The 26,949-nt window shown below is 30.8% G+C and overlaps 1 protein-coding gene across 1 annotated transcript; it reads right to left on the bottom strand.

Annotated features, from left to right (window-relative positions):
- Positions 1-443: 443 nt before the first annotated feature.
- LOC115881630 (vegetative cell wall protein gp1) lies at positions 444-25,453 on the bottom strand. Its single transcript, XM_030899187.1, has 4 exons — positions 25,423-25,453; positions 9,525-9,797; positions 6,564-6,740; positions 444-1,007 (listed from the first exon to the last, which is right to left on the bottom strand). The coding sequence occupies exons 1-4, from the start codon at positions 25,435-25,437 to the stop codon at positions 894-896; spliced, it is 579 nt and encodes a 192-aa protein (XP_030755047.1). The 5' UTR covers positions 25,438-25,453; the 3' UTR covers positions 444-893.
- Positions 25,454-26,949: the final 1,496 nt, after the last annotated feature.

Below are 26,949 nucleotides of genomic sequence, written 5' to 3'. Positions count from 1 at the left end.
ACAAGATTGGCAAGTAAGACTATCTTATCAGCGAATCTTAGATGTTTAAGATATTTTCCATATATTTTAAATCCTTTGTCGTTTAGTCAACGGAAAATTTCTTCTAACGTTGCTGTAACAGCTTTGGGAATATCGCGTCTCCCTGTCGTACTCTTTTGCAAGGGAATTCTGGGGCTATTTCATATATCATTACTCTTTGTATATATTGGTTAGAGTTTCTATAAGGCCTGTCCATACCTTGTTTCGTTAGGGCTACTATTATTGCATTTGGGTATATCAAAAGCTTTCTCGAAGTCTATAAAAGCTATAGCTATAATGGAAGCTCGTTATTCTTTTGTTAGATTAATAGTTTCTTACTATGTATTTAGCTTTAAATAAAACTATACGATATTTAATACATAAAAATATAATTCATTTTTACTAACAAACACAGGTATAAAAATGTCAATATAAAAAAGACCTATCTATCTATAACTTTTCTATATAAAATAACAAAATATATACATATTACAGCTACACAAAATAGAACACACACTAGGATAATTATTAGTGATAATGCATCTTAACACCATTTATTAAAAATCATTTGTCACCATGATTTTTTTATATTTTTCCCTAACTTAAAATCTAGTACTTATACTGAGTATCTTTACAAAAATATAGTATTGGTAAAAAATATATAAACGTATAATTAAATCAATATAAAAAATATATTTACTATCTACATTTATGGAAATAGGTGAATTTTATTGGCAATTTTATGTTGGATTTTTCCAAAGGCTTTTGGGAAATAGTAGGAGAAGACTTTGTAATTTTCACAAACCACGTAATTTTTTCTAAATTTGATATGTGAAAATATTCCCCTAATTTTCTTAAGGCCTTTTTTTTAAAGCTTAATAAGGTCCACCACCATTACCATTACCATTACCGCTGGGTGGGCCATATTTTGAAGATGGTGGTCCAGCTGGTTGGCCGCTTGCTGGATATGGACCTTCGGCTTCCTTTTGCTGGAAGGATTAAATAATAAATTAATAAAACTTAATTATAACTAATTCAACGCTGATTATGTGTTATTCTGTGACAAAGTAAAAGAGTCTAAAAATATTTTTATAAACATGCATATTAGTTTTGTTTGGCATATTCCACATTTGAAGAATTGTATAATTTTAATTGAGGTTATTTTATGATATTTTTTTGTTTATTTTGTAATTGGTTTTATGCAAAGTGTATAGATCAAGAAAGACATTGTGCCAAAACTTTAATTACAATGAGAATATTGTGAATCTTAGAAAATTTATATGGGAAATGTCATCGGTCGTCATTTTCCAGCCAACTGGACGCCGTTTTTTTTTCGTTCATACTGTATATGCATAATATAATTATTATATGCATAAATACCGTATGATCGAAAAAAATGGCGTCCAGTTGGCTGGGAAATGACGATCGATGACATTTCCCATATAAATTTATATATAAAATGACAGCGATCTTCATTTCATAGCCATCGCTGACGCCGTTTTTTCTCGATCATACGGTATATGTTACTAGTAAACCAATCGATTATAAAATTCGTTTAGAGTTAAGTTTTTATTTTTGCATTTATTTACAAGTGAATTTATAAAAACATTAAGCAAAATAAAAAGTATTATTAATATCAATTAAACTTTTAGGCTGTATTCCGTTGTAAAGCCAGGCGAACCAGACCGGTAAACTACCGTAAAGAACGGTCCCTGAAAAACAACGGTTTGATACTGAACGGTTTGGTAAAATACTAGAAACGTCAAATGTTGACGTTTTCTAAATTTCAATACCACTATTATAAAATTTATCTTTTATGCATTTTTAATGTACCTATTCTCTGCTTTTACGTTTGCTTCTTCTTTTCAATGGAGTTTAATATTGAAAAGTACTTTATTAATAAACTGTTAAACTCGTTAGACAGCTCAAGTGAAGATTTGCAGGTCCAATATTAAAACAGATCAATAAAAAATAAACAAATCTAATCAATATTTATATTTTTATAGCTTACAAAAGATTCACGATTACTTGTCTTGTTTTTTATGTTTTCTTTAAATGTTCCTGACTTTGAGAAACAATGGCTGCATGATAAGTTTAAATGGTCCTAAAAAATCATTCTATTTAGTTAATTAAATGTATTTACCTTTACAGCCTATCTCCATTGATTTTGGATGTAAATACAAAATATTACAAATTTTAGAAACTAAATAAGAATTTCACTCGAACTTCCAATATTTGCTTGACTTCTGTCACATAAATGACATTGATTGACAAATAAAACCAGAAAAAAAACAGCCTTCTCCCGCTGGTTATGGTGACAGTTATAACCGAATTTTTCAGGAACCGTGTTCCGTGATAAGAAAACTTTCAGGAAACCGATAGAAACGGAACATAAAACCATAACCAAGGTAAGCAAAAGATAAACACCCTTAGTTACGAAATCGAGCGCGCGATTTTTGAATTCATTGTTGCCAATCATTGACATATTCGGCGCCGTGACTAATTGGAATTTAAATTTTGCGCTGGGGATTCAGGTGGTAGCTCTGCTGTAAAAAATGTCAAGTTGCTACATTTATTTATTTATTTGCTGACATTGTCATTCGTTTTGACACTTTAATTTTCTATTACGAGTTTTTGGTATAAATAGTGTTGTGATACCTTAAGCTTGAAAATGTTTACTAGCAGCCCTTACAGTCGAACATTGTTCTTTTTAAAACCTCTTTTTTGTGCGAAGTGTACAGGGTGGTCGAAATTGGTCTGTTTTAACAGAGAAAACCTATTTCCTGACAAGATAGAGCAAAGCCGACATAGATGTCATGGGCTCGATTTCTGAGACACGTTTAATGACATAAACCGCCTGTTGATATTTTTACTGCCAACTAAGATACGGGGTCTTTTTGAATTTTTTACCATTTGGAAACTTGTCCATAACTTTTGTATTTCGCGGAATAATAAAATTCTGTAAAAACGTTCTTAATGCACTTTTTTAAGCATAATCCATTGGCATAGCTAGTTTTTCTCTAGAGTTGCTCTTTTTGTCAAAAATAAAAAAAAATATAATTATTTAAATGGAAATCATAGTTGGCAACGATATGAAGGTATGGTTATTTATTTCTAAGAATGAGAGAAATATTAGGTTTTTTATCTTTATATCGAAGCGGGCCGTGATTTTGTGTTGATCTAGTTACCCAATTATTTTGTATCACAATTTAATATTCTATAGTATTATTTATTTGCATAATTAAAGACTTTTGAAAAGGTAAATCAACATTCTATATTAGTATTACTAATTACAATTTAAAACGCCATGGCAAAGGTTTGTTTACAACCTAACCTAACAGAACTATTAAATGGAGAATTTAGAGTGAACTGGATTGGAACAAGGGCCTCATATCTTAGCCTGCTAGGTCCTATGATTTAACTTCTTTCGACTTTTTTATGGAGGAAATTAGAAGTCCTAATATATAAAAACCATTTGGACGAGAGAAGAATTGGGTACAGAAGGCTACTAGGCAAGTTTTTGGACTTGTTGTACCAGTTCGCCTAATAAATCGATGTAACTCTCTTTAAAAGATGTTTATTGTGTATTTAACAAGCAGGTGCTCAGTTTGAACATCTTTAATGATTTTTTTTAAAAAACTACAGGGTTGTTCACCACATACGACACGGAGTATTGTAGCTAAACGATTAGATTTTTACAAATTGTAAGTTTTGGGTTCGTTGAAGGACTATTAGAGCTACAATTTAAAAATATTTTTACAAGATACAGAGTGTCCCAAATAAGTAAAAAATATTATACTTGTATTTTTTTAAATGGAACACCCTGTATATTATTCTATTTTTGGATTCTACGATTGAAATAAAGGTAAATTTGATTAAGGTTTATCACTCTTAAACCTTACCGTTTTTGAAATATTTTCAATTTTATGAAATTGCAGTAAAAATTTTAAGGCTTCATTTCTCCAAAGGTATCAAAGTTTTTAATACTAAATATTTACTGAAGATTATTTATTAATCATATATTGTTTTGCAATAATAAAAATTTTACAACCTTATACAGAGTGTCCAAAAATTTATATTAAATAATTACTAGCTTTAAACAGCAATAACTTGTTTAATTTAAATGGAATACTATATATATTTTTCGTGAATCAGATGCACAATGTAACTGTCTATCAAATTGTATTATACTATTTTTTACCCATCTCTTCAAGTGTTCGTAGAAAATGCATTTTCTTTTAATTTAGACCTCATTTATCACTATACATGGAATATTGACATTTCAGATTTTTTTAAAGCAACATATATGTACAAAATGTATTGCAAGCCCATTGGTATACAAAAAAAAACTATTTAAATCTTTGTAAAAGAGTATACCTATTAAATTAATGAAATTTATTAATTCATTAATTAAATATACCTACCACCATTATTTCCGACCAAAAATTAGTCAATTACATACTTTTAAATTGTTTTAATTAATAAAGTATTCTAAATAAATGTGAATTTGGCTCAGAAATCAATATAATAATAAGTTATGAAAATGAACGTCTCTGTTTTTATAACAAAGCATTCGTAAAAAAATGTGTTACTTTTTACCAGACTGTCTAATACACACACAAAATTCAGTTTTTTACTATTTGGAGTATTTATTATTAATCAATGTAGACAGTCAATTAATGTAGTTTGAATACTGGGATCATATTAATTGGTCCTTTTTAACAAACAATATTTAAACAGTTTTTTTTTTATTTTTTAATGAAATAAGAGAACTATATCGACAATAGTAGTATCTGTACTCTTTGAAAATTTGTTACATCTTTAAAAATAATCTAAAATGGCAATATTTCATAGGTATACTGATAAGTGAGGTCTAAATTATAAGAAAATGCATTTTCTACGAAAACTTGAAGAAATGGGTAAAAAATGGTATAATACAATTTGATAGACAATTACATTGTGCATCTGATTCACGTAAAATATATGGGGTGTTCTATTTAAATTAAACAAGTTATTGCCGTTTAAAGCTAGTAATTAATTAATATAAATTTTTGGACACTCTGTATAAGGTAGTAAAATTTTTATTATTGCAACACAATATCTGATCAATATATAATCTCCAGTAAATATTTAGTATTAAAAACTTTGATACTCTTGGAGAAATGAAGCCTTAAAATTTTTACTGCAATTTCATAAAATTGAAAATATTTCAAAAACGGTAAGGTTTAAGTGTGAGAAACCTTAATCAAATTTACCTTTATTTCAATCGTAGAATCTAAAAATCGAATAATATACAGGGTGTTCCATTTAAAAAACTACAACTATAATATTTTTAACTTATTTGGGACACTCTGTATCTTGTAAAAATATTTTTAAATTGTACCTCTAATAGTCCTTCAAGGAACCCAGAACTTACAATTTGTAAAAATCTAATCGTTTAGCTACAATACTCCGTGTCGTATGTGGTGAACAACCCTGTATATTAGTCACTCCTCCATTATAGTCCTATTTTTCAATTTACCTTTTCAAAAGTCTTTAATTATGTAGATAAATAATAATATACTTACAATATAAAATTGTAAAAAAATAATTAGGCAAATAGGTCAACACAAAATCAAGACCCGGCCGCTTCGATATAAAGACAAAAAACACTATTATTTCTCTCATTATACCCATAACTTTACATCGTTGGAAAGGATTAAACGCCAGCATTTTTTTAAGTTCATATCCAACTATGATTTTCATTTAAAAAATTATATTTTTTATTATTTCTAAAAAAAGAGCAAGCATAGAAAAAAAACTGACTACGCCACTGGATTGTTCTTAAAAAAGTGCCTTAAGAACGTTTTACAGAATTTTATTATTCCGCGAAATAAAAAAGTTATGGGCAATTTTCAAAATGGTAAAAAAATCAAAAAGACCCCGTCTCTCAGTTGGCAGCGAAAATATCAACAGGTGGTTTATGCCATTAAACGTGTCTCAGAAATCGAGTCCATTACATCTATGTAGGTTTTGCTCTATTTATCTAGGAAATAGGTTTTATTTGTTAAAACAGACCAATTTCGACCACCCTGTACAAGATGGCTTAATAGCTGTAAAAAACTCATCGAAACTTTATTAGAATATTTTGAACGGGAAAGCGGTAGTATTGGCCCTTTATGTCCCTTAAGAGCTGTTAAGAAGGTGAGTTTTGTTGATATAAATAATTATTGTTTATATATTTATAATTAATTTATTTTAGTTTCCTCAAATATTTTAATTAAAAATATATATATAAAGTGGGCAACGCTGTGCCGGTCAAGCTTAGTCAAGTGACTAAAAGTTTGTTTAGTATGAACTGTATGTATTTTCTTCAAAATTTATATGACTGTGAATTTTGAGTAGACAATATTTTCCCATAAAGTAACATCAACAGTTAAATCTCTTGACAGTTATAAACTTAATGCAATCTATAAAACAATCAAAATTTTTCGATTTGATGATTTTAACACATTTTATACCCTTTTCTTCATTTAAAATGAGTATAACTAGTTCAGACAACTTACCGTTTTGTATCGGATGAAGTAAACTTCTGGTTTGCTTGGTTGAGTTGGAGCAGGCGTAGGAATAGTAATTTCTGGTGCTTCTTCTGGTTTCTTAACCAACACGTACACCAAAGTCTTTTCTTCGTTTTGAGGTTGAACTGGAATGACTGGTGCAGTTGGAGTTGGTGGAGTTGGAGCCTAAAAACCAAACATGAGTTGAATTTAATAAAATAACAAGTGGTTTGTTTGGAACAGAAACAAACTAGGACAGAAAATAGAACCAGAAATATAATCCATTTAATTCAAAAATAAAAAATATTTTTTAAATCTTCACTTAGGTAAGTTAGATTTAGATTACGAATTAGATTTTACGTTAAAGTCATTAAAATTAACGTCATTTCAGTAGCGTACACGATGCATCATCCTTGTGTAATTACAAGAAAACCATGATTTTATAAAAAAACATCTACGCTTTTCACATGCACTTATTTAAATAACAAAGGCATTATTCAAATTAATTATTATAATCTGTTTGTTGAAGTTTTTTATCCGCTGAATATACTGTGAGATTAACTAATTTTCTTTTTGCATAATTAGAGCATAAAAACTACAACATCTTTGTTATGTAATGTTAAGTAAAGAAGAATAGAAATTAACCCGTTCATTTTTGATCAATTTTTCCATAGGTTTATTTTTCTTTCTATGATATTGGGTACGGTATTTGATGTATTAAAACTGTCCCTTCTTATTAAAATCTTCTTCATTAAGTTGTCTGCCATTAATTGTTAAGAACCTATAATATAAATTTATGGTATTGTTAGAATCAAATTGTAGAAAAAATATATTATTAAAAATCGTTATTGGAAAAAATAATTATTTTTATCACATTTTAAAAATCCAGTAAATAATAAGCTTGGTAATATTTATTTCGGTAGTATAATACAGAGTGTCTCAGAAATAAGTGCAGATATTTTAAGGGGTAGTAGAACTGGTCAAACAGAAACATCTTTCCTCTTTATCATTTTTAAAATAAATAACCGAGTTATTTAACTTTAAAAATTAAAAAAAAAATAATGGCGACATTTTGAGAACCGCTGGCGATGGCCGGCTATTAAGGGGTTTTCACGAGGTTTTTCAGCGTATTTGACGCCTCAAGTGATTAAACAAGTGGCACTAAAAAGTTTTTTAAATTTTCCCGGAAAATGTCAAGAAAAATATAAAATTTTCAACAATTTTTTTTTGCAAAAAAACTAATAGGCGTTTTTCTGGGGCCGAAATATACTACCAGTTAAAGTATTTGCACTTATTTCTGGGACACCCTGTATATATGTTGATTTAATTTAATAAGTCTATCAAAGATTATCTATATATAAACAAAAACATCTTCGGAAGAATTTTTAGAAAGCAATTTTTACGACTAACAAAGCCAAATAGATGCACAAAAATTAAAATCCATATATACAAAACACTTATTCGGTTTAATGATTATATGTAAAATATGCTCAAATTATTAAATTGTACTTGAATTATTGTATTTACGCTATATAAAGTAACCAAAAATGTATGTCAACAGAAATATTCTAAATTCTAACTGAACGTGTGTGTCTTCATTCCATGATTTTATGTGACAGTTCTGTAGCCTTCTCCCTTGACAGTGATTCTTCTGTATTAATCATTGTTTGCTTTTAAAAAATGCCAGTGAAAAGTTAAACAGATGGGGTTCTTGTTACGATGGTACTCTTGACCATCCACATGAAGATATCGATGTTCTGTGTTCTCTCTGGCATTTTAAAACACTATTTTTGCAAAAGATGTGCTTAGCAATTTAAAGATTATCGTTATAATGATGTTCCTAATAGCATTTTTAACATCAATGGTGTATATTGTTCTTAATGCCATCTTCCACCACTTTGTCAAGGCATGGATGGCTTTCTAAAATAGCGTTAAAAACTGAAGTTAAGAAGGTAGTTGGTAAAATATAAGATAAAGTAGTAAAATAAGAAAATATTGGTAAAATGGTGCTCTTGGTGGTGCTCTCCCACTCAAATCGGAAGGCATATATATGGCTTCTTTTATACCTTTTGGCATTTTAACTCATATTTTAGTTAAATAAATTAACAAACTAAAGAGATATGTTTCATCATCTACTTTAACCTTTATTTTTGACGAAGAAGTCGTGAAAGAGTTAAGAACTTCGTTGAGTTTTCAACCCTACTGTTCTCCTTCTTTTCTATGGCTATGGTCAAACCTTGGGTCAAACGTATCCGCGATTTTCTCTTTTTCTGACCATTATTATCGTATTTTGTTAATAAAATTGTTTCAAGATGTCATCTGATGTATGCACTTGGTACATTTTGTGGAGCATGTCGCTCAACACGTTCCCTAGGTCCCTAGTAAGTGGCCTGCTTTAAACAATCGATTGATGAGTATTATTACACTGTATTTGATTAAATTTTTAGAGGTGGCCTGAACCACTGGGACCTTTTCAGATCTTTTGTGGTCCTCTTCTGATCCTTAGGTTACACTATTCAGTCATATCCTTTTCAAAATATTTAGCAACTTGGAGACTCCATATAGGTATCTGTGAGTGGTCTATCATTGCATATTACAGAGAACCGCACATTTGCCAGGCTGTCGACACCAAATGTGTTTTGTCGTTTCTTCTTCAGATTGGCAGAACCTGGACATGGCTTCGTCCATCAATACCATTAGCTCTAGATGTCTATTCAGCTTACAACGCCCTGTTAGCAGACCCACTACAGCTTTGACTGTCTTTCTGTCTTTGTTTATCAGCTGAATTTTATAGTAGCCGTGAATTTTAGCGAATGTTCTACTCAGAACTTCTTGGCCTGTCTCTGCTCTGATGAATTTCTCCACCATTTTTACACCACCTGGTATTTTAATCTTAACAAATTGAAAATATTTTTATATTTAAAAAACAATTATTAAGTACTGAAAAAATATATTGTTAACAAAACATACCTTGATGAAGATGATTTTATAGTGTTTCTGGGCTGGTGCTACTTCGATAGGTTTCCTCGGTTTGGGCTGCTCTTTCTCTGGAGGGGGCACATGGACGTAGACATGTTTCTGGACAATTCCTGGAGCTGGAGCCCCGTATTCGGTGGGAGGTGCAGGGGGGCCATAATTCGAAGAGGGAGGAGCGCCGTAGCTGTCACTTGGACCGCTGGGGGCCGACGGGTAATTGTAGCCCTGAGGATGGGCCCAGGCTGCCACCAGCAACGTTGCTAATACCTAAAAAATGTTAAAAATTATTAGGAGAAGGAAAATTTTATCTCATGCGTCATTTTATAAATATAATATGAGAATTATCTCTTCTTTGGCGGTTATTATTTTATAAAAGATTTCTAGAAATTATAAGCCATATTATATTAGATTGAAACGCAGAATGAATGAATCTAAGACTATATTTTAAATTAATTTTACGTTTGACAAATTCTAGGCCCAAATATACAGGGTGAGTTTTAAATAGGTGCAAATATTTTTAGGGTTAGTATATATTTCGACCCCTAGAAAGAGGATTACGATGTTTTATTCGCGGAAAATAATTTGAGAAAATTTGGAATTCTTTGAAAAAAATTATTATTATTTTTTGGTTATTTTTTAGTTTTTAGTTATAAAAAACAATTTCTTTATAATATGGCAACATAGGTAGTAGATTAGATTAACAAGAAAGAAAACCTTGAAAAAATCCAGTGGCTCTCAAAATTTTAGCATAAAATGATTTTTTGCAAATTTTCAGAGTAAAATAACTCAGTTATTTTGGATTTATTTGAAAAACGGTAAAGACAAAATATGTTTCTTTTATCGAGATCTGCCAGCCTTGAAAATATTTGCACTTATTTAAGACTCACCCTGTATAGTGAATTAAAACAGATTTGAAATTCACTATACAGGGTGAGTCTTACATAAGTCTTAAAAAAAGAAACATAATATTATCTCTTTACCGTTTTTCAAATAAGTCTAAAATAACCGAGTTATTTAAGTTTGAAGATGAAAAATTAAAAAAGAAATGAAAAAAAAATGATCCATTTTTAAAAAGAATTGAGAGTCGCCGGATTTTTTCTGTATTTGCATCCATTTTAGTGCCGTAACCATAGAGTAAAGCCATAACCATGGTAATATCAGAGATTAAGAAATTATACGGTGGGAAAATTTGCGGTAAAATAGTAGTTCTGAATAGTTTTCTAAAATATACAGGAAAATTTAAAAGAAAATGCACGATTTTCGACATTTTTTTGCAAAAAAATCCATATACGTGTTTCTAGGATCGAAATATACGACCCCTAAAAATATTTGTCTTGGTTTTTGCACGTATTTCCCGTTTTTTAGAAGGGTTTTCTACAAAGGTCTTCCTATTACCTGTCACGCAAAACTGACAGGCAAAACAATAAGTGTAAACCAGTGTAAACAGGTCTTTATGCATGTCTATTAGAATTATGTGGGTATACCAACCCATCATAAAAACAAACAAGGCCGCAGAAGCGAAAACAGTACTGTCGAAACTAGACGATTTCTTAGCACAACGGCCTTGCTCGTTAATAATTCAAATTAACCTAGTGGTACCTTTTCTAGTTACGAGAGGACATAATTGTTATTCAATAGCGATGGGGCGATTGGGAAACAAGCGGCGGTACCTCTTTCTAATGGTACTTCAATAGTTTTATTTGGGTTAGCGAACTATTAGTCGATCAGGGCTTTGTTACCCATCCAACTGACTCGTTTTAATATCTGGTACACGACATGTTTTTAGATAACACAGAATTCACTACCAGGTGTTAACAAGGATGATCATCATTTTCGAAAAGTTACATTTTCGATTTAATTCCTGAGATTCATACTGTATTCTTTTTTTTACAAAAATACTAAGAAAAAAGGATCTTTCTCAAACAGTCAGGTAAGAAGGATTAAAAAGTAACGTATACACTGGAAGTTTAACTTGCTTGAAATTTTGAGGGTAAAAGTTACTATAAGTGCGACATATTTTAATGCTAAAAAGTGTCGACATATTCACCAGGGACGTGCATATGGGATGGGTTATCACTAGAATATGTTTCTAAAAAAATATGTGTGCCACCGACTTTTTTCCTTCTTATTAGCAAAATTGTTTAGACCGTTAAATGCAGATTAGAAGTTCCTTTGAGATCTTAAGGCCTCTTGAGATTTTGTCGATTTCGGTCTCCTTGATGAGATAAACGCATTTAATTTAATTTGCCTTAATCCAATTCTAATAGCAACTTTTAAAGAACTTTAATGTCATTAAATTGGCAAAATGTTAAATAAGTACTCATTGACTCTTCATTAAAAAATATGAAAAAAAGTTCCTTTAAATATGGGTGCGGAAATGCTTCTAAATTTTTATTAAAAAAATAAGCTTTTTGTAAATTATCTTTAATGCCATTATTTTTGGGGGAATTTGCTGCACGTAGTACTGTACATCAGTCTTATAAATTTTAATAAAATGTAGTAATAAATTACATTAAATAAATAATTTATTAAATTTATTTTAAGTTTAATTTTATTAATTGTGAAACGGACAAAATATCAAGATACAACTACAGATAACACATTATGTTATCTGTGATACAACTTTTTAATTGGTATTAAATGGCCTACACAATTTTGCTAATAAGAGGAGAATTTGCTAAAAAGTCAGTGGCACACATGTTTTTTTTTAATGTTTTTTTTTAGAAAAATATTTAAGTGATAACCCATATGCACGTTTCTGGTGAATTTGTCGACACTTTTTAGCATTAAAATATGTAGCACTTATAGTAATTGTTATCCTTAAATTTCATTCGAATTGCTAACAGCACTTAGAAGAAAATTATAATAAATTGAAAAAAATAAGATTTTAACCTGTCCAATGTTGATGTCCAGACCAATGTTGAAATGAAAAATATATCTTATTTTTACGTAAGGAATGAGAGATGGCACATTTTTTTTGAAACATCCTGTATGTAGAAGTGGCTTTAAAGTACGTATGTAGTAGTGTAAAGTATACGCAGCCAATTTTTTTTAATAACGTACTAATACCCTTTTCTGTAATAACAAAATTTCAAGCAAAACATAGAAACGGAATACAGCCTTTAATGTCCTTTTAATAAGTTTCATTAGAGACAAATACATCAATATAGTTAACCATAACATTTTGAAACCAATAATTTTCTTTGTCCTAATTAACATATGAGATTTAAATTACAGTAACAATAGAAATCAAGTTTATGTATTTTTACGTAACCGAATGAATCCTTTTAACACTTTGCGCACCAAAATAGTGAAAGTAAGAGTCATTACAAATCCTTTAATTGCATCTGATGTCCTATTTGCTTTGAATACCTAGTAAAGCTACATTACAAAAATGTGCTGTTAAAAAGGTTAATTTATTTTTATTACGTGATTAGGAAAGCTGAGGAAGTCTCGCGTAAAACAAATATTCTTCTTCTTCTCTGGATTTGGGCACTTGCTAGTAACATCATTTCAGTCAGCACTTTAAAGCATTGGAAAAATAGATTTGATCATCTAATGTTTTAGTGTCTTGTCCTGGCCAGTTAGAAAATGCTCAAATCGTATTTTTAATCGTATCTCAATTTTTTCAAATGGAACGAGGGTGGCTCATTAGCATATTTGGAAAAAGCATTTTTTACGAATAATTTGATACCATACACCTGATATTTCAAATCAAATTTTCGTTAGGAACCGCAAGATATAATTTCAAATAAACCATATGCGAAAATGTCAAAAGTTGACATATGATATGTCATTCTATTCAGAGTGACATTTTCTATCGAATAAAGTAAGAAAATATCGGGGGTGCCATTTAAAAATCAAAAGTTGTAGTCATTTCCGGTGAAACCGGATGCGCCACTTTTGAGACGGACCCGGTATACCACCCCTGAAAATATTTGCACTTATTTAAGACTCACTCTGTATAGAAAAACACCCGATGTTGTCCATTTACATTAATTAACAAAACTAGACAAATTTTAAATATGTTTGTGATGTTTGTCTCAATTAGGTAAACCTAAATAAATTTGATATCATTTTCAAAACATATCTATTCCAGTGACGAGTATATAAAGTCATCCAACGAGTCAGGGAAATTTTTGAGAGTCCACATCCAAAAAATTATAGAAATACAATAATTTATCTCTGAATTGAAATGACAGACAACTGACACAGTCAGTAAACCTCTCGATGGATAGGCTTTAGTTAAGGAAGTTACGCACTGAATACTCGACAAGAATCATTAACATTTCTTGATAATATTGCAACATAGGTGTAGTAGATTAAATTTACAAGAAAGAAAACATCAAAAAGATCCAGCGATTCTCAAAATTTAAGCAAAAAAATATCTTGTTTTGAAATTTTCAAAGGGCAATTCCATGTACGACGTTAATTTTCTTATATATTTTAAGTGATTAAATTACTGAAAAAACTCTCATCATACGCCTCATAAAGAATCAAATTTCTTAAAAAAATATCTTATATTATCTAAGTTAGCCAGATTTCGCGAAAAAAATTAGGGATAAATTATTAGAATTAGTTTGCAAAAAATCTTTAATAATTGCATTTTATATGAAGAGTTGCCATGGAAAAACAAAAGGACGCTAGCTCTGGGCCTGGTGCGCGTCATTTACTGTTGTTGTCAAGCGTTTGTGTACTGGTGTATTTTTGTGCCAAATATAAGTAAAAATGACTTTAATTTAATTACAAATATAGCTCAACTTTTTGTCCCGTGAGTAATCAAAAAAGAAAAGTTTTTAAATTTTTGTCGTTATTTCTATAGAAACCCCGTATAAAGGGAATCAAACTTATAGTATATTGGCTAACATGTATTGTCAATATAACTTAGTTTTTTAAGATTCTTGGAAATATATTTTTTTAAATTTGTTTAAACTGTCCCATGAGTAATCAGTTAAAAGTTACAGCATAACATTTTGCTGTAAACATGCTTTTTTAAAGAAATGCGTTTATTATTTTACCAAAAATGTGAAAAAACATTATTTTACTAACATTACAAGACTTATCGCCAGTTTTATTACTTATTACTTAATATCGTCTTTTTATTTAAATAATTGTTGAAAATATCAATACATTGACAGTCATAGGTTCTTTTTATTTAAGGATGGCAAAAATTAAGAATCATGAGAGGCAGACACGAGTTAGGAGTCACGTTAAAAAGTATTGAGACAAAATTAATGCGGACAATAATTTAAGGCAAGCGTATCTTAAAAAACATGCCGAAAATTAAAAAATTAAAAATTGAAAATTAATATAATTGAAAATTAAAAATTATAAATTAATAGAATTGAAAATTAATATAATCCTAATAAATTCCGATTAAATTGAAGCAGCTAAAATTAAATTAGATGAAAAATGGAATCTAGTTACAAGAGCACCAAATACAACAAGTTTTCATAGTTTTAGGAATTTTAGTAATTATCAAATTGAGGTTTGAAAGGTGTTTAATTCCAAGCACTAAAATATTGTTCAATGTTATTCTATTTAGTTATCAAATATTATGTTATTTGTTTGAATCTAAATAAAAATTTATATTAAAATCGTAGTGTCCCGTGAGTAATGTCTCGTGAGTAATCAACAAATTATTTATATCCCAAATATATCTGTATCTTGTAATACAGCTATAGCAAATTAATTTTAAGTTCAGCACATGTAAGTTCCTAATTCCACTTAATGTATTTTATTTTGTATAGGTTCAGAGAAAAAAGCTATTAAAAACAAAATTTTAAAAATCCAAATTTTTTGATGTCCCGTGACTAATCATATATTTTTATTAATGTTTTAATCACTATACATTTCCATATCTTGTTCTGTATCACAACAGTAATTTAAATCATTGTCTGTGAAAATAATAACCTAATGCTTTACCTAGCCCATATGAGGGACAAAATACACTTTCTTAAAATTTTGTTGTTATTCAAAATGTCCCGTGAGTAATCATGGAATTGCCCCAAAGTAAAATAACTCAGTTATTTTCGACTTATACATTTGAAAAACTGTAAAGAGAAAATATGTCTCTTTTATCGAGATCTACCAGCCCTACAGCACTTATTTAAAACTCACCCTGTATATCCCGTAGTGCAGTAAAACCGTGCATCAGGGAAAACCAGAATATCCACTGGAGAAACAGACAAGGATACAGGCATAGCAAGGCTTTTATCTAAGGACCTAATTTTAAACGACAAAGAACTGGCTAATATTCAGCAGGGATATAGTGCTGATTACAACAGGTTCTACCTGAACAAGCTCAACCTGTATCAAGGAAGTCTTTGCTGCAGACTGCGATAAAGATCCTGAAACAACAGATCAACAATGTCACTGCGAGGCTCTGGATCGCAAGCGACACTTTTTATTTTGGAAAGCTAGGCTAAAACCGGAGGAAATATGCCCCCATCCTATCAAGGACCTGTACCAGCAGGTGCATGGTACTGGTATAGGAGCCTGGGTGCAGTAAAAATGATATTATTAATTAAATTAATTAATACAATCGTTATCAAAGAATTTTGAAAAACGATGACAGTCAATTTGGTATTTTTATTGATGACTTTTATTTGAAATATCTGAACAAAATGATTTTTTCTATTGCAGTAAAAGCTAAATATCGAGGAAATATATTTAATATTGCAAAATTATTATACTTAAAAAATAAAATAGATATATCTGGCTATAAGAGAGTAGACTTACTAATAAAGAGTTACAGAACATGAATTAGAAATTTCGAATCCGAATGAATTTTATAATTACTGTTTTCTTCTTCGCAAAGATCGGTTATTTCTTCTATGTTCGAACAATGAACGTTATGTAATATTAAATGTTATGATTCTTTTAAAAAGATAAAGAAATATTAACGATAAAATAGAAATAGAGAAAGATACCTACCTACTTATCTTTATATTTAGGTAAGTTTAGGACATATCATAGAACATATCAAACAAATATAATAAATCTTCATAGAACATAAAATATACCATTTTCTACAGATATATTAGATATAGAATATGTCCAAACCAATATCAGTCGAACAAAGGAATACGAACTTCCACTAGGCACAGCCTTTATAGACTTTGAGAAGGTTTTCGAATCAAAATATCCTAAGGCAATAATAGCTCTAGCGAAACAAGGTATTGACAGGCCTTATATAGAAAGTCTCGCCAATATATACAAAGAAGCCAAAGCAAGAGTAATAATATACAAAAACAAGAGTAAACACCGCTTATAGCGACACTAGAAGAAATCTTCTGTCAACTGGACTGGACCAACAAAGGATTAAAAATAGATGGAGAATTTTTTAACCACCTAAGATTCGCTGATGATTTGCCAATACTCCTGAAGAACTACAAGCACAAATTAACGAACTAAATACAGCCAGCAATAAAGTAGGTCTCAAAATAAATTTAGCAAAAACTAAAGTAATGTACAGGGTGAGTCAACGATAGAGTAAAGTCCATTATCTAATTTGTTTCAAGGTTTACAAAAAAATGTTTAATATAAAAGTTATAGGGATAGTTAAGATACACATTTTAAAATTATTATAGAGTATACAAGGTGCTTCAAAAAAGTGTGGCGGCTATAAAATATGTTTTTTTAAAGGCAACACCCAATTTTTTATTTTATTTTTAGATTCTGCGTAAAATTCCATAACTTTTTTATATATAATGTTATATACCTAAAATTAATAGTTTTTGTAATATTTCAATTTATTTAAACAAATGTTAAATTGCAGTGTGGTAAAAAATTGTCAGTGGTGCCATTGTTTCTGAAGTTGGAGTACCAAAATTTGGTAGGAAAGTTTTATAGAGATGAAAAAATATATATATGTAAAGATATTTTAGTTAAATGATACAGGGTGTTCAAAATATATTTATGAATTTCAACTATTTAAAATTAAAAAATCTCAAATTTTTTAAATGGGACACCCTATATATTATCATTTTTTCTGATACATTTTACAAAACTCTTCAACTTTTATTAAGTATGTCAAACACCTGTTTTTAATAGTTTGCCATTTTAGTCCCATTTTTTTCTATTTTACCTATATTTTTAATACAATTACCCTATAAAATCAGAGTTGCCATGACAAAACAAAAATATTTATTACTTACCTTTAACAAATAGCTTCATAATTAGTTACAATTGCTGGTATTAGTTAAAATTAATTAACTTTACTCAAATAAACTAAATCGCAGTAGTGAATTTCTTGGTGTATTTTTATATTATGAAAGACGACACTTGGGATTTTTAGTCAGGGCAAATAGCCACAGATTAGGGTAATACTAGATTACCTAATTGCTGAAGACTACTGATATAGCAATTTTCTTCGACATACAGTAAAGTTTTCTCGTAGTAATTCTGGTTTATAATTCATTTGGTAAAGCCAATATTACTACTGCCGCGAAACCGTCCCATTACACACTGAAGATGTTTTCTAGGTAATATATATCTATTCTTATAGTAGTTAGCAAAATACTATATAATCTATAGTATTGAACCAAAAAAATGTGGTTTTCTAGGCTTGTCCGTGTATATCAGTCACATTGACTAATTCATTTCAAGAAAATCTGTAACTATTATCTCTACCATTTATACTTATTACAACAAATTAAACTAAAATTCAAATTGTGTTCTTAACTTGCTTAACAGACATGAAATTGTAATAGTTATTACTTTTTATCATGGCGACTATGATGTTATAGCGCAATTGTATTAAAAATATGGGTAAAAATAGAAAAAATTGGAATAAATCGCAAACTAATAAAAATAGGTATATGACATACTTAATAAAAGTTGAAGAGTTTTGTAAAATCTATCAGAAAAAATTATAATATATAGAGTGTACCATTTAAGAAAATTGAAATTTCTTAATTTTAAGTAGTTGAAATTCATAAATATATTTTGAACACCCTGTAACATCTAACTAAAATATCTTTACATAGGTCTTTTTCTATATCTCTATAAAATTCTCCTACCAAATGTTAGTTGTCCAACTTCAGAATCAATGCCATCAATGACAATTTTTTATTACACTGCAATCTAACATTTGTTTAAACAAATTTAAATATAACAAAAACTATTAATTTTAGGTATATAACATTGTAAATAAAAAAGTTATGAAATTTTACGCAGAATCCAAAAATGAAATAAAAAATAGGGTGTTGCATTTAAAAAAAACATATGTTATATTCGCCACACTTTTTTGAAGCACCCTGTATACTGTATAATAATTTTAAAATGTGTATCTTAACCATCTCTACAACTTTTATATTTAATATTTTTTGTAAACCTCGAAACAAATGAGATAATGGACTTTACTCTATCGTTGACTCACCTTGTACAATGAACTATTGGAAAGAAAAGACATTGTAATAAATAACATAACACTGGAAATAGTAGAGGAATATATATATTTGGAACAACTAATACACAGCTCGGGATCGCTACTACCAGAGATCAACAGAAGAATTAAGTTAGCTTGGAGTATTTATGGAAAAAAATCATATTCAAATCTAGAATCTAAATAACGAATATCTAAAGAAGAGAATATTCCACTTTATCTAAAGAAGAGAACATTCCACCAATGTGCACTACCAGTTACAACATATGCATGCGAAACCTGGACGCTTAAAACTGCACGTCGCACAACGCTCATTGGAATGAAATATGCTGGGAATAACCAAAAAAGACCGCAAAAGAATAAAGTGGATACGACAAAAAACCCAGACAAAAAAGCCAGACAATTAATAAATGTCATCCACAGAATCAAATCCCTCAAGTGGCAATGGGCAGGACACCTGGCAAGAAGGAGGCGCAAAAGATGGACCACAAAAATTACAGCATGGTACCCACGAGGAATTAGGAGACCAAAAAACACAAACCTGATATGCGACCATGATAGGTAATTAGCAGGGATAACTTGGGCCCGCACAGCCAACAATAGACAACAATGAGCCCAACTACAAAGAGAGTATCTACATGGGCGCCGGAAGAATGAAATTTAGGGGGGGGGGGCAAGGTAAAAATGAATAAAAAATTGAAACACATTTTTGGTAATTATTGGGAAAACTGGAAATCGTCCGATTTTCACCAAAATTGGTATACACCCTATTTTGAAGTCGTAGACTACGAATCTGAACTTTTTCCTTTCGGCGTCTCTCAGAAAAACGGAAAATAATTCAATATCGAATTTTTCTTAATTTCTCATATTTTTAAGGTTTTCTAGCACATATTTGGTTAGGTATTCAATAATCAATGGTGTTTTTGCTATTTTCTGTCGCTTTTTTAACCAATTCTATGCATAATAGAGGAAAAATTGCTAAAATAAATTTGTAAACAATCTGAAAATGTTAGGTTATAGCTTTGTTCGGGTTCTTGTTATTACCAATTCTGAACCGTCCTAGAACTCTGCAGCGTATGCGCAAATGAAATAATGTCTTCATGTTTCCTTCTGCGCATACGCATCACAGTTCTAGGACGGTTCAGAATCTGTAATAAGAGAAACCCGAAGTAAGCTTATGTGTTTCTGGCATTTAAAGCAATGTTGCTAAACCTAAATTTAGCGTGCTTTTTTCGCTCATTCTGGAATTACGAAAGGGGGTCGCCAGAAGAACGTCTCCTTCCCATAAGTGCTATTTTACCAACGAGATCTGACTAGTTATACCATCGCAGTTGCACGAAAGAGTTTTTGATTGCATTGGTTACAACTTTCATGCGGAGGGTGTTAATCTTTTGTTGTTATATTATATCAAAAATAACCCCCCCGCAAAGAAGTTAAAACCAATGCAATCAAAACTCTTCCGCGTAACTTTGTGGATATAGGTGTATATTTAATTATTGTCGATCTCATAATAGGTAATTTATTTAATATCCCTAACCGCCCGAAAAAATAGAAGATATGGCAACGATGTAAATTTTCAAATTTTTAGATTAGGTCTAGAATATATTTGTCTCTCTCATTACAAAGGAGAGAGAAAGAAGGATATATCAAATGTCAAACTTCCATCTGGTCTCAATTTTCTTTGTTATTTTGTTAAGAAAAGTGTTTTTCAGTAAAATATTGGACATTTTTCTATCCCCAATCAAATGTGGCTTTTAGATAAACTATAATATAATGAAAATATAGTGAAATTATTACTTTATAGGGCCGAAATAAAGAAAAATTCAATGTTGAAATAATTTTCCGTTTTTCTGAAAAACGGTAAGAGGTCGCCAAGAAAAAAATAGATTCGTAATCTACGACCTCAAAATAGTGTGTATAATAATTTTGGTGAAAATCGGACGATTTCCAGTTTTCCTAATAATTACTACATTTTTTATTATTTTACAGGTAACACCTAAATATTTCATAATAATAATTATTTTTTTACAGATGGATGTAAGAAGATAGCTTTTATTTTTATTGTTTCAGTGATCCAGGGGGGGGCAAATGCCCCCTCTTGCCCCCCCTGTCCGGCGCCCATGAGTATCTAAATATATGGGGGCGTGGGGGAGGCTATACCATAATTGGAAGTGGTTGAATAAACTGAAACTGATGATGATGATGCTGTCCGATATATTTCTAATCTCTATTATTTTGTTAACTATAACGTATTTTTAATAATTTTCATTCGTATTATGAACTTATAATAGAGCAATAGATTTAAACTTACATGTATCATGTATGTAATAATAAAATTAATTGATTTTAGTAATTTTCATATTAGTAAGAATCAGCAAACAAAAAACACGTTTTAAAGAAGAGAACTAAAATACGATTAAAAATAAAAAATCTAAACTATTTTCTCCAAAACATTATTGTAGAGGAATGTAGTTTATTGTATTTTAAAATAAACACATATATTATTATTTCTCTCTGACGGATAATTACCTCTAATTGTTTTCTTGCTCGACTTCGTCCGCACAATATAAAATATAAAAGTAACATTTAGTTCTTCCCGCCCAGGAAGTTCTGTTGAACTTGTAGTAACAATGAAAGAAATTTCTTTATAAATTCTTATGTTAAATAATTTAAATTTTTGAATAGAAGGTTCCTGGTTTTTCATTTCGGCGATATTTTGAAACACATAATTACTTTTTAAACGTTCTGTGTACAAGAAGACCCACAAAATCTATACTTTCATTTATTTGTGTGTTGTTAGTGATGTAATAAACATAATAACCTAATCTTTAGGCTCGTAATTTTGATTGACAACATTAATTATAAAAAATGTCTATACCTATGTGGCGGATTCATTGCAGTGGCATTCATTTATACCAAGGAATATTTTTATTTCTAATTATATAATTATATAATACAGGGTGAGTTTTAAGGAGGAGGTAATTGTAAATATTTTCACGCTTGGTAGATCTCGATAAAAGAAACCTCTTTACGGTTTTTCATATATATAAGTCGGTTCAGAACGTTCTACGACGTTTTCCGACACCTAACCTCCACTCTTCTCTATTTAGTCAGAGATCATCAGGTATTTCTCTATTTTCCAGTTCTTTATCCACACCCTCCCTCCAGCTTACTCGTGGCCTTCCTCTTTTATTTCTGCCTCGCGGTGTCCACAGTAAAATTTGTTTTGGTATTCTGTGGTCGGGCATTCGTTGCACATGACCAAACCATATGAGTTGTTTTGTTCTTATGTCGTCCACAATTGTGTGTTCTGCTCCCATAATCTCTCTTACTCTGTCGTTGGTTATTTTTTCTCTTTTCGATTTTCCAGCAGATCTCTTCCAGTAATCCATTTCGGTCGCTAATTGCATGTTCTCAGTTCTGCTTTTCAACTGCCATACTTCGCTTCCGTAAGTTATTATGTTTTTCACTACGGTATTATATATGTTCTTCTTATTAGCTTTAGAAATTCCTTGATCCCACAGTACACCATTCAACATAGATATTGCCCTCCCGCCTTGCATCATTCGATCTTTTATACCCTCATCGAGTTTTCCATCGTTAGTTATTTTTAATCCAAGATATTTATATTTGTCACAGTTTTTTATCACGCTTCCATCCTCTAAGACTATGTTCTCTTGTAGTCCTCCTACAGTCATACATTGAGTTTTTGTGATATTTACCTCCAACCCCCATTTCTTATACTCCTCTATCAGCTTCCTTGCCATATATTCGAGGTCTTCGTAGTCTTGGGCTAGGACTATCTGGTCGTCCGCAAAAAATAGGGTGTATAGGGTGTCCTCATTTATTAGGGGGATTCCCATTCCTCTACACTTAAGCATCCATCTTTTTAGTGCTTGTTGCAAGTATATTTTCATATTCCCATTGCAACTTTTCCTGCGCTATAAGTTGATGTTATTAGTTTTCCAGTCTGACGTTTCTTTTCGGAGATACCATCATCAACTTTATTTTGTTAAATACGGACCTGTATTTTTAATTTAATTTTTAAAATCTTATCTCTTAAATAAAATTATATATTTATATTATAAGAAGCTATGTGTTGAAGATGGTTATACGGATCACTTTGATTGATGTGTATAAATGAAACATTTATTGGGTAATCCATTACGATTATTGTTAGTTCCCAGTAGTTAATACGTAGGAAAAAAATCGTGGGTGTTTGGGAAGGCTCGAAAGAAAACAGTTATGTTTATTGTCGCTTCTTAATTTGTTTTGGTGCTGAAGAAGCGACAATATAGTCGCGAAACGTCGCAAAAAACATAATTGTTTACTTTCAAGCCTTCCCAAACACCCACGATTTTTTTTTTCTGTTTATTGGGTAAGATAGATATATTATTGTATTGCATAATCATTTAAAAAATTATTAAAAATTTTGATCCGTATATTTAAAAAATACAAAGTTGATGATAGTTGCTAAGGAACAAAATATCAAATTATAAATCTATAATAACATCAACTAGAGTAGGAAATGGATAGCAACGGAATAGAATCCTGAATCATAACTTTGTATAGAGTTAAGCAAGGTGCAACTTTTCTCCTACTTCAGTCATCTCTTTTATCTCTTCTGGCTTACGTGATCCATGTAGTCTGCATTCTTCTATGGGTCACCTTGTATACACGCATGTTTTGAACTAGATTATTCGCTAGTCGATGATACGACACGGGATGCATTTTAAAGCTTAGTAATAACTAATGTATTATTACTTTCACTACTTTGGTGCGCAAAGTGTTAAAAGCATTCCTTCTGTTATGTAAATACGCATAAGCTTCAGATTTCTATTGTTGTCGTAATTCAAATATAATATATCCTGTATTTATTCAGTTACAGGGTGTTCGATTTAGAATTGAGGCGTCAAGTTAGAATACGCAAATATTTGAAGCAATATTTTACAAAAAAACGTGCCCTTTGAGTGGAAAGTGGAATCATTGTTTTGTATCCTATATGTTTATGTCAATTCTCTATTTTAACGTCAATTTATAATTAATGACATATAGAAATCGGCGAGACAAAAATTATTCATATCTTTCATTTCAAAGGCCAACAGGACAACGTTTTTTTATTGTTACTTGTATTAATGTACAAGATCAAACCAAACTAAAAAATTTTATAATCAAGTGTGTTCTGTATGAATAAATCTTATTGGAAATACAGGGTAAGTAAAAAAAAAGTACCTACAAATATTTTAGGGGTGGTATACAGGGTGTCCCAATATACCCTGGACATAGAACTATTACGTATTTATGGAATCGAAATAAGTTCATTGGACACAATTTACCTCTATGCAAAAGTGCTTCGTTTGTCCGCTAGAGGGCATCAAACTTTAAAAAAAATAAACACATTTCTTCAGATATTTTAAGGGCCGTTATTACTACTTGAATGAGATTTTGGTGTCTATGTTTTGCTAAGTGCTTTAACATTTGGCTTTCACAAAAAATAGAAAAGGTACGGGAAGGGTTAAAAATACCCTCATCCCTATCCATAAATTTTAGCAAAAAAAACAAACTTAACCCGAACGTTATATAATTTAAAAATTATCAATTTTTTTAAGCTTGATATGAAGCATATCATCAAATATAATTTGTGATGCTAACATAAAATTCCATATTTTTGCTATCTAGATTATTATTAGAGCATAATAGATTTTGATATGACAAAAAACATTTTTTGGAAGTCAATTTTGGAAAAATAATTATTTTCTTCAAAAAATATGCACGGTGACGTTTTTTACAAGAGACAAAAAATGTAGTAAATACTAGAAGGACCATTTTCCGAAAAGAATTTTCCCTTCGTCGGTGGAGTTGGAAAATATTTATACTAAAATTTATGTAGGGGTGGGGGTAGTTTCCACCTTTCCCGTACTTTTTATTCAATTTTATGAACGTCAAATGTTAGAGCACTTAGCAAAACATAGACACCTAAAATTTCATTCAAATCGGAATAACGGTTCTTAAAATATCTGAAAAAATGTGTTAATTTTTTTAAAGTTTGATGCCCTCTAGCGCACAAACGACGCACTTTTGTATAGAGATAAATGGTGTCCAATGAACTTATTTTATTTCCAAAAATACGTAGTAGTTCGATGTCTAAGGAATATTGAGACACCCTGTATTTTGACCCCAGAAATAGGTCTACGAGTGTCTTTTCGCGACATTTTTTTTTAAATAGGCATTAAAAATAGGGCCCTAAAAATATTTGCACTTCTTTAAGACTCACCCTGTATATCATTTAATCATACAACTCTTTGGTCGTATGATACCTGATAAAAAATCGGCGTAACGGCGGCGTGTGAAATGACGATAAGTAAAATTTTCGATAATAAAAATGGTCGCCGGATTTGTAACTAGTTCAAGCATTTACTTGGACTAATTACAACCATATTCGTGATTAAAATATTGTTTATATTCCAATACCGGATCGTCAGCTGAAAATAAATCTGTACGTACCACGAAATTCCTCATCCTAATCACTTTTTTACCACCCAAGAACTACTGAATAATGATAGGTCGGGCCTCATTATTTATACCGAGGAACAAAAGGGGGTTAGAACGGGCGAAAACGGGGGCGAGCGGGGGGCCACGCTAGAATTCAAGAACAAGATCACCGAAAGTGAAAATGCGCGCCCGAGTGTCTTCTTCGCGCTAGAGGAGGGCAAATTTATTATTAACTTTTGTTTTTATTGTTGTTTGCGTATGTAATTTACGAAGATCGATCGAGTCCATTTCACTAGTCCGAAAAAGTAGCAAAATAAGCGTTCGGCATTTAACGTTATATGTAAAACTGGCTAGGTATTTTTACACAAATGAAGAAGGAATTTAAAGGTAAAGGATTATGCTATATCCGTATTGTAGCACATTTTGAGACAACTTCTTTATTTTTAAGATTTTGATGGTCAAACGTTAAAAAATATTCCTTATGTTTGGACTAAATTTTCTCGAAAATAAAAACATAATTTAAAATTCCGTTACAATACGGAAATAGATTGAAGTTTGGTGATTACAGTGATATATAATTCATATGATTTTGTAACAAATTGCTCGCTATTTTATGGCAAAAGCTGAAGCTCTGCAAACCTTAATCAAGCCTTAATCAAAGCACGTGTGTTTGGAACCGGACCACCGTAGTAGTAACATAGGCAGAACCGGACGAATTAAGCAGAACGCACATTATCGCGGAACGGAATGGATCGGAACGGATCGCAATAGAACGGAAATTTTAAAAAGTATATAATTAAGTTAGAGGCCGCACACTACCGCGGATCGGAGCCGCGAGGAATGGATCGGAACGGAAGGGAATCGCTGGGATTGCTTGCCGAGCGAATTTTTTCCGTTGTTCCACAGCCCCCTCCGGTTTTTGGAAAATAAAACTATGTACATACTTACTTTAATGGCAACGCCAACTTTTCTTCTGCACTTATAGCTTTTCGAAAAGTCGTATCTTGTTTCTGAATGTCTAGATTTTTTAACAAATCGTAAAATTTTTCGCTAGACATCCGGAAGTACTCGTCTTCTAATAGGTCTGGGAATAGATGATGAACTTCGCCATATTCTTGCAATTTCAAGGTTATTTCATGGACCCATTTGCGTTTTTTTGTGAATTTCTCTTTCAACTTCTTCTTCTTCTTCTTCTAAAAATACACACAATGTCACAAATTCTTCGTCTAAAGCAAATACGTTTAAATAAAATATACGACGGCCTCCCCATAAGAGCAATGAGAGGATTTACGTCCCGGTATTGAAGGAGGACAGAAAATCGAGTCGAATAGTTTCAAGACATAGGTTCATCCTTGTTTAGTCAAACCTCCTACAACACAAGGATAGACTTATGTAGGAAATGCATTGAAATTCTATAGCCATCCTTCAATATCGGGACAGGAATTTAAGCGGTACCCTCCGTATACTTTATTTTAAACTTGTATGTTTGTAAGAAGGGATTTGTATGGTTTTAAATTTGTATTTGGTCTGAAGAAGCCA

The sequence above is a fragment of the Sitophilus oryzae genome, unplaced genomic scaffold (genome assembly GCF_002938485.1).
Source record: "Sitophilus oryzae breed Bouriz unplaced genomic scaffold, Soryzae_2.0 scaffold_172_pilon_pilon, whole genome shotgun sequence".
Lineage (NCBI taxonomy): Eukaryota > Metazoa > Arthropoda > Insecta > Coleoptera > Curculionidae > Sitophilus > Sitophilus oryzae.
The sequence above is the reverse complement of the archived record's forward strand: the minus strand, read 5'-3'. Positions and strand labels throughout refer to the sequence as shown.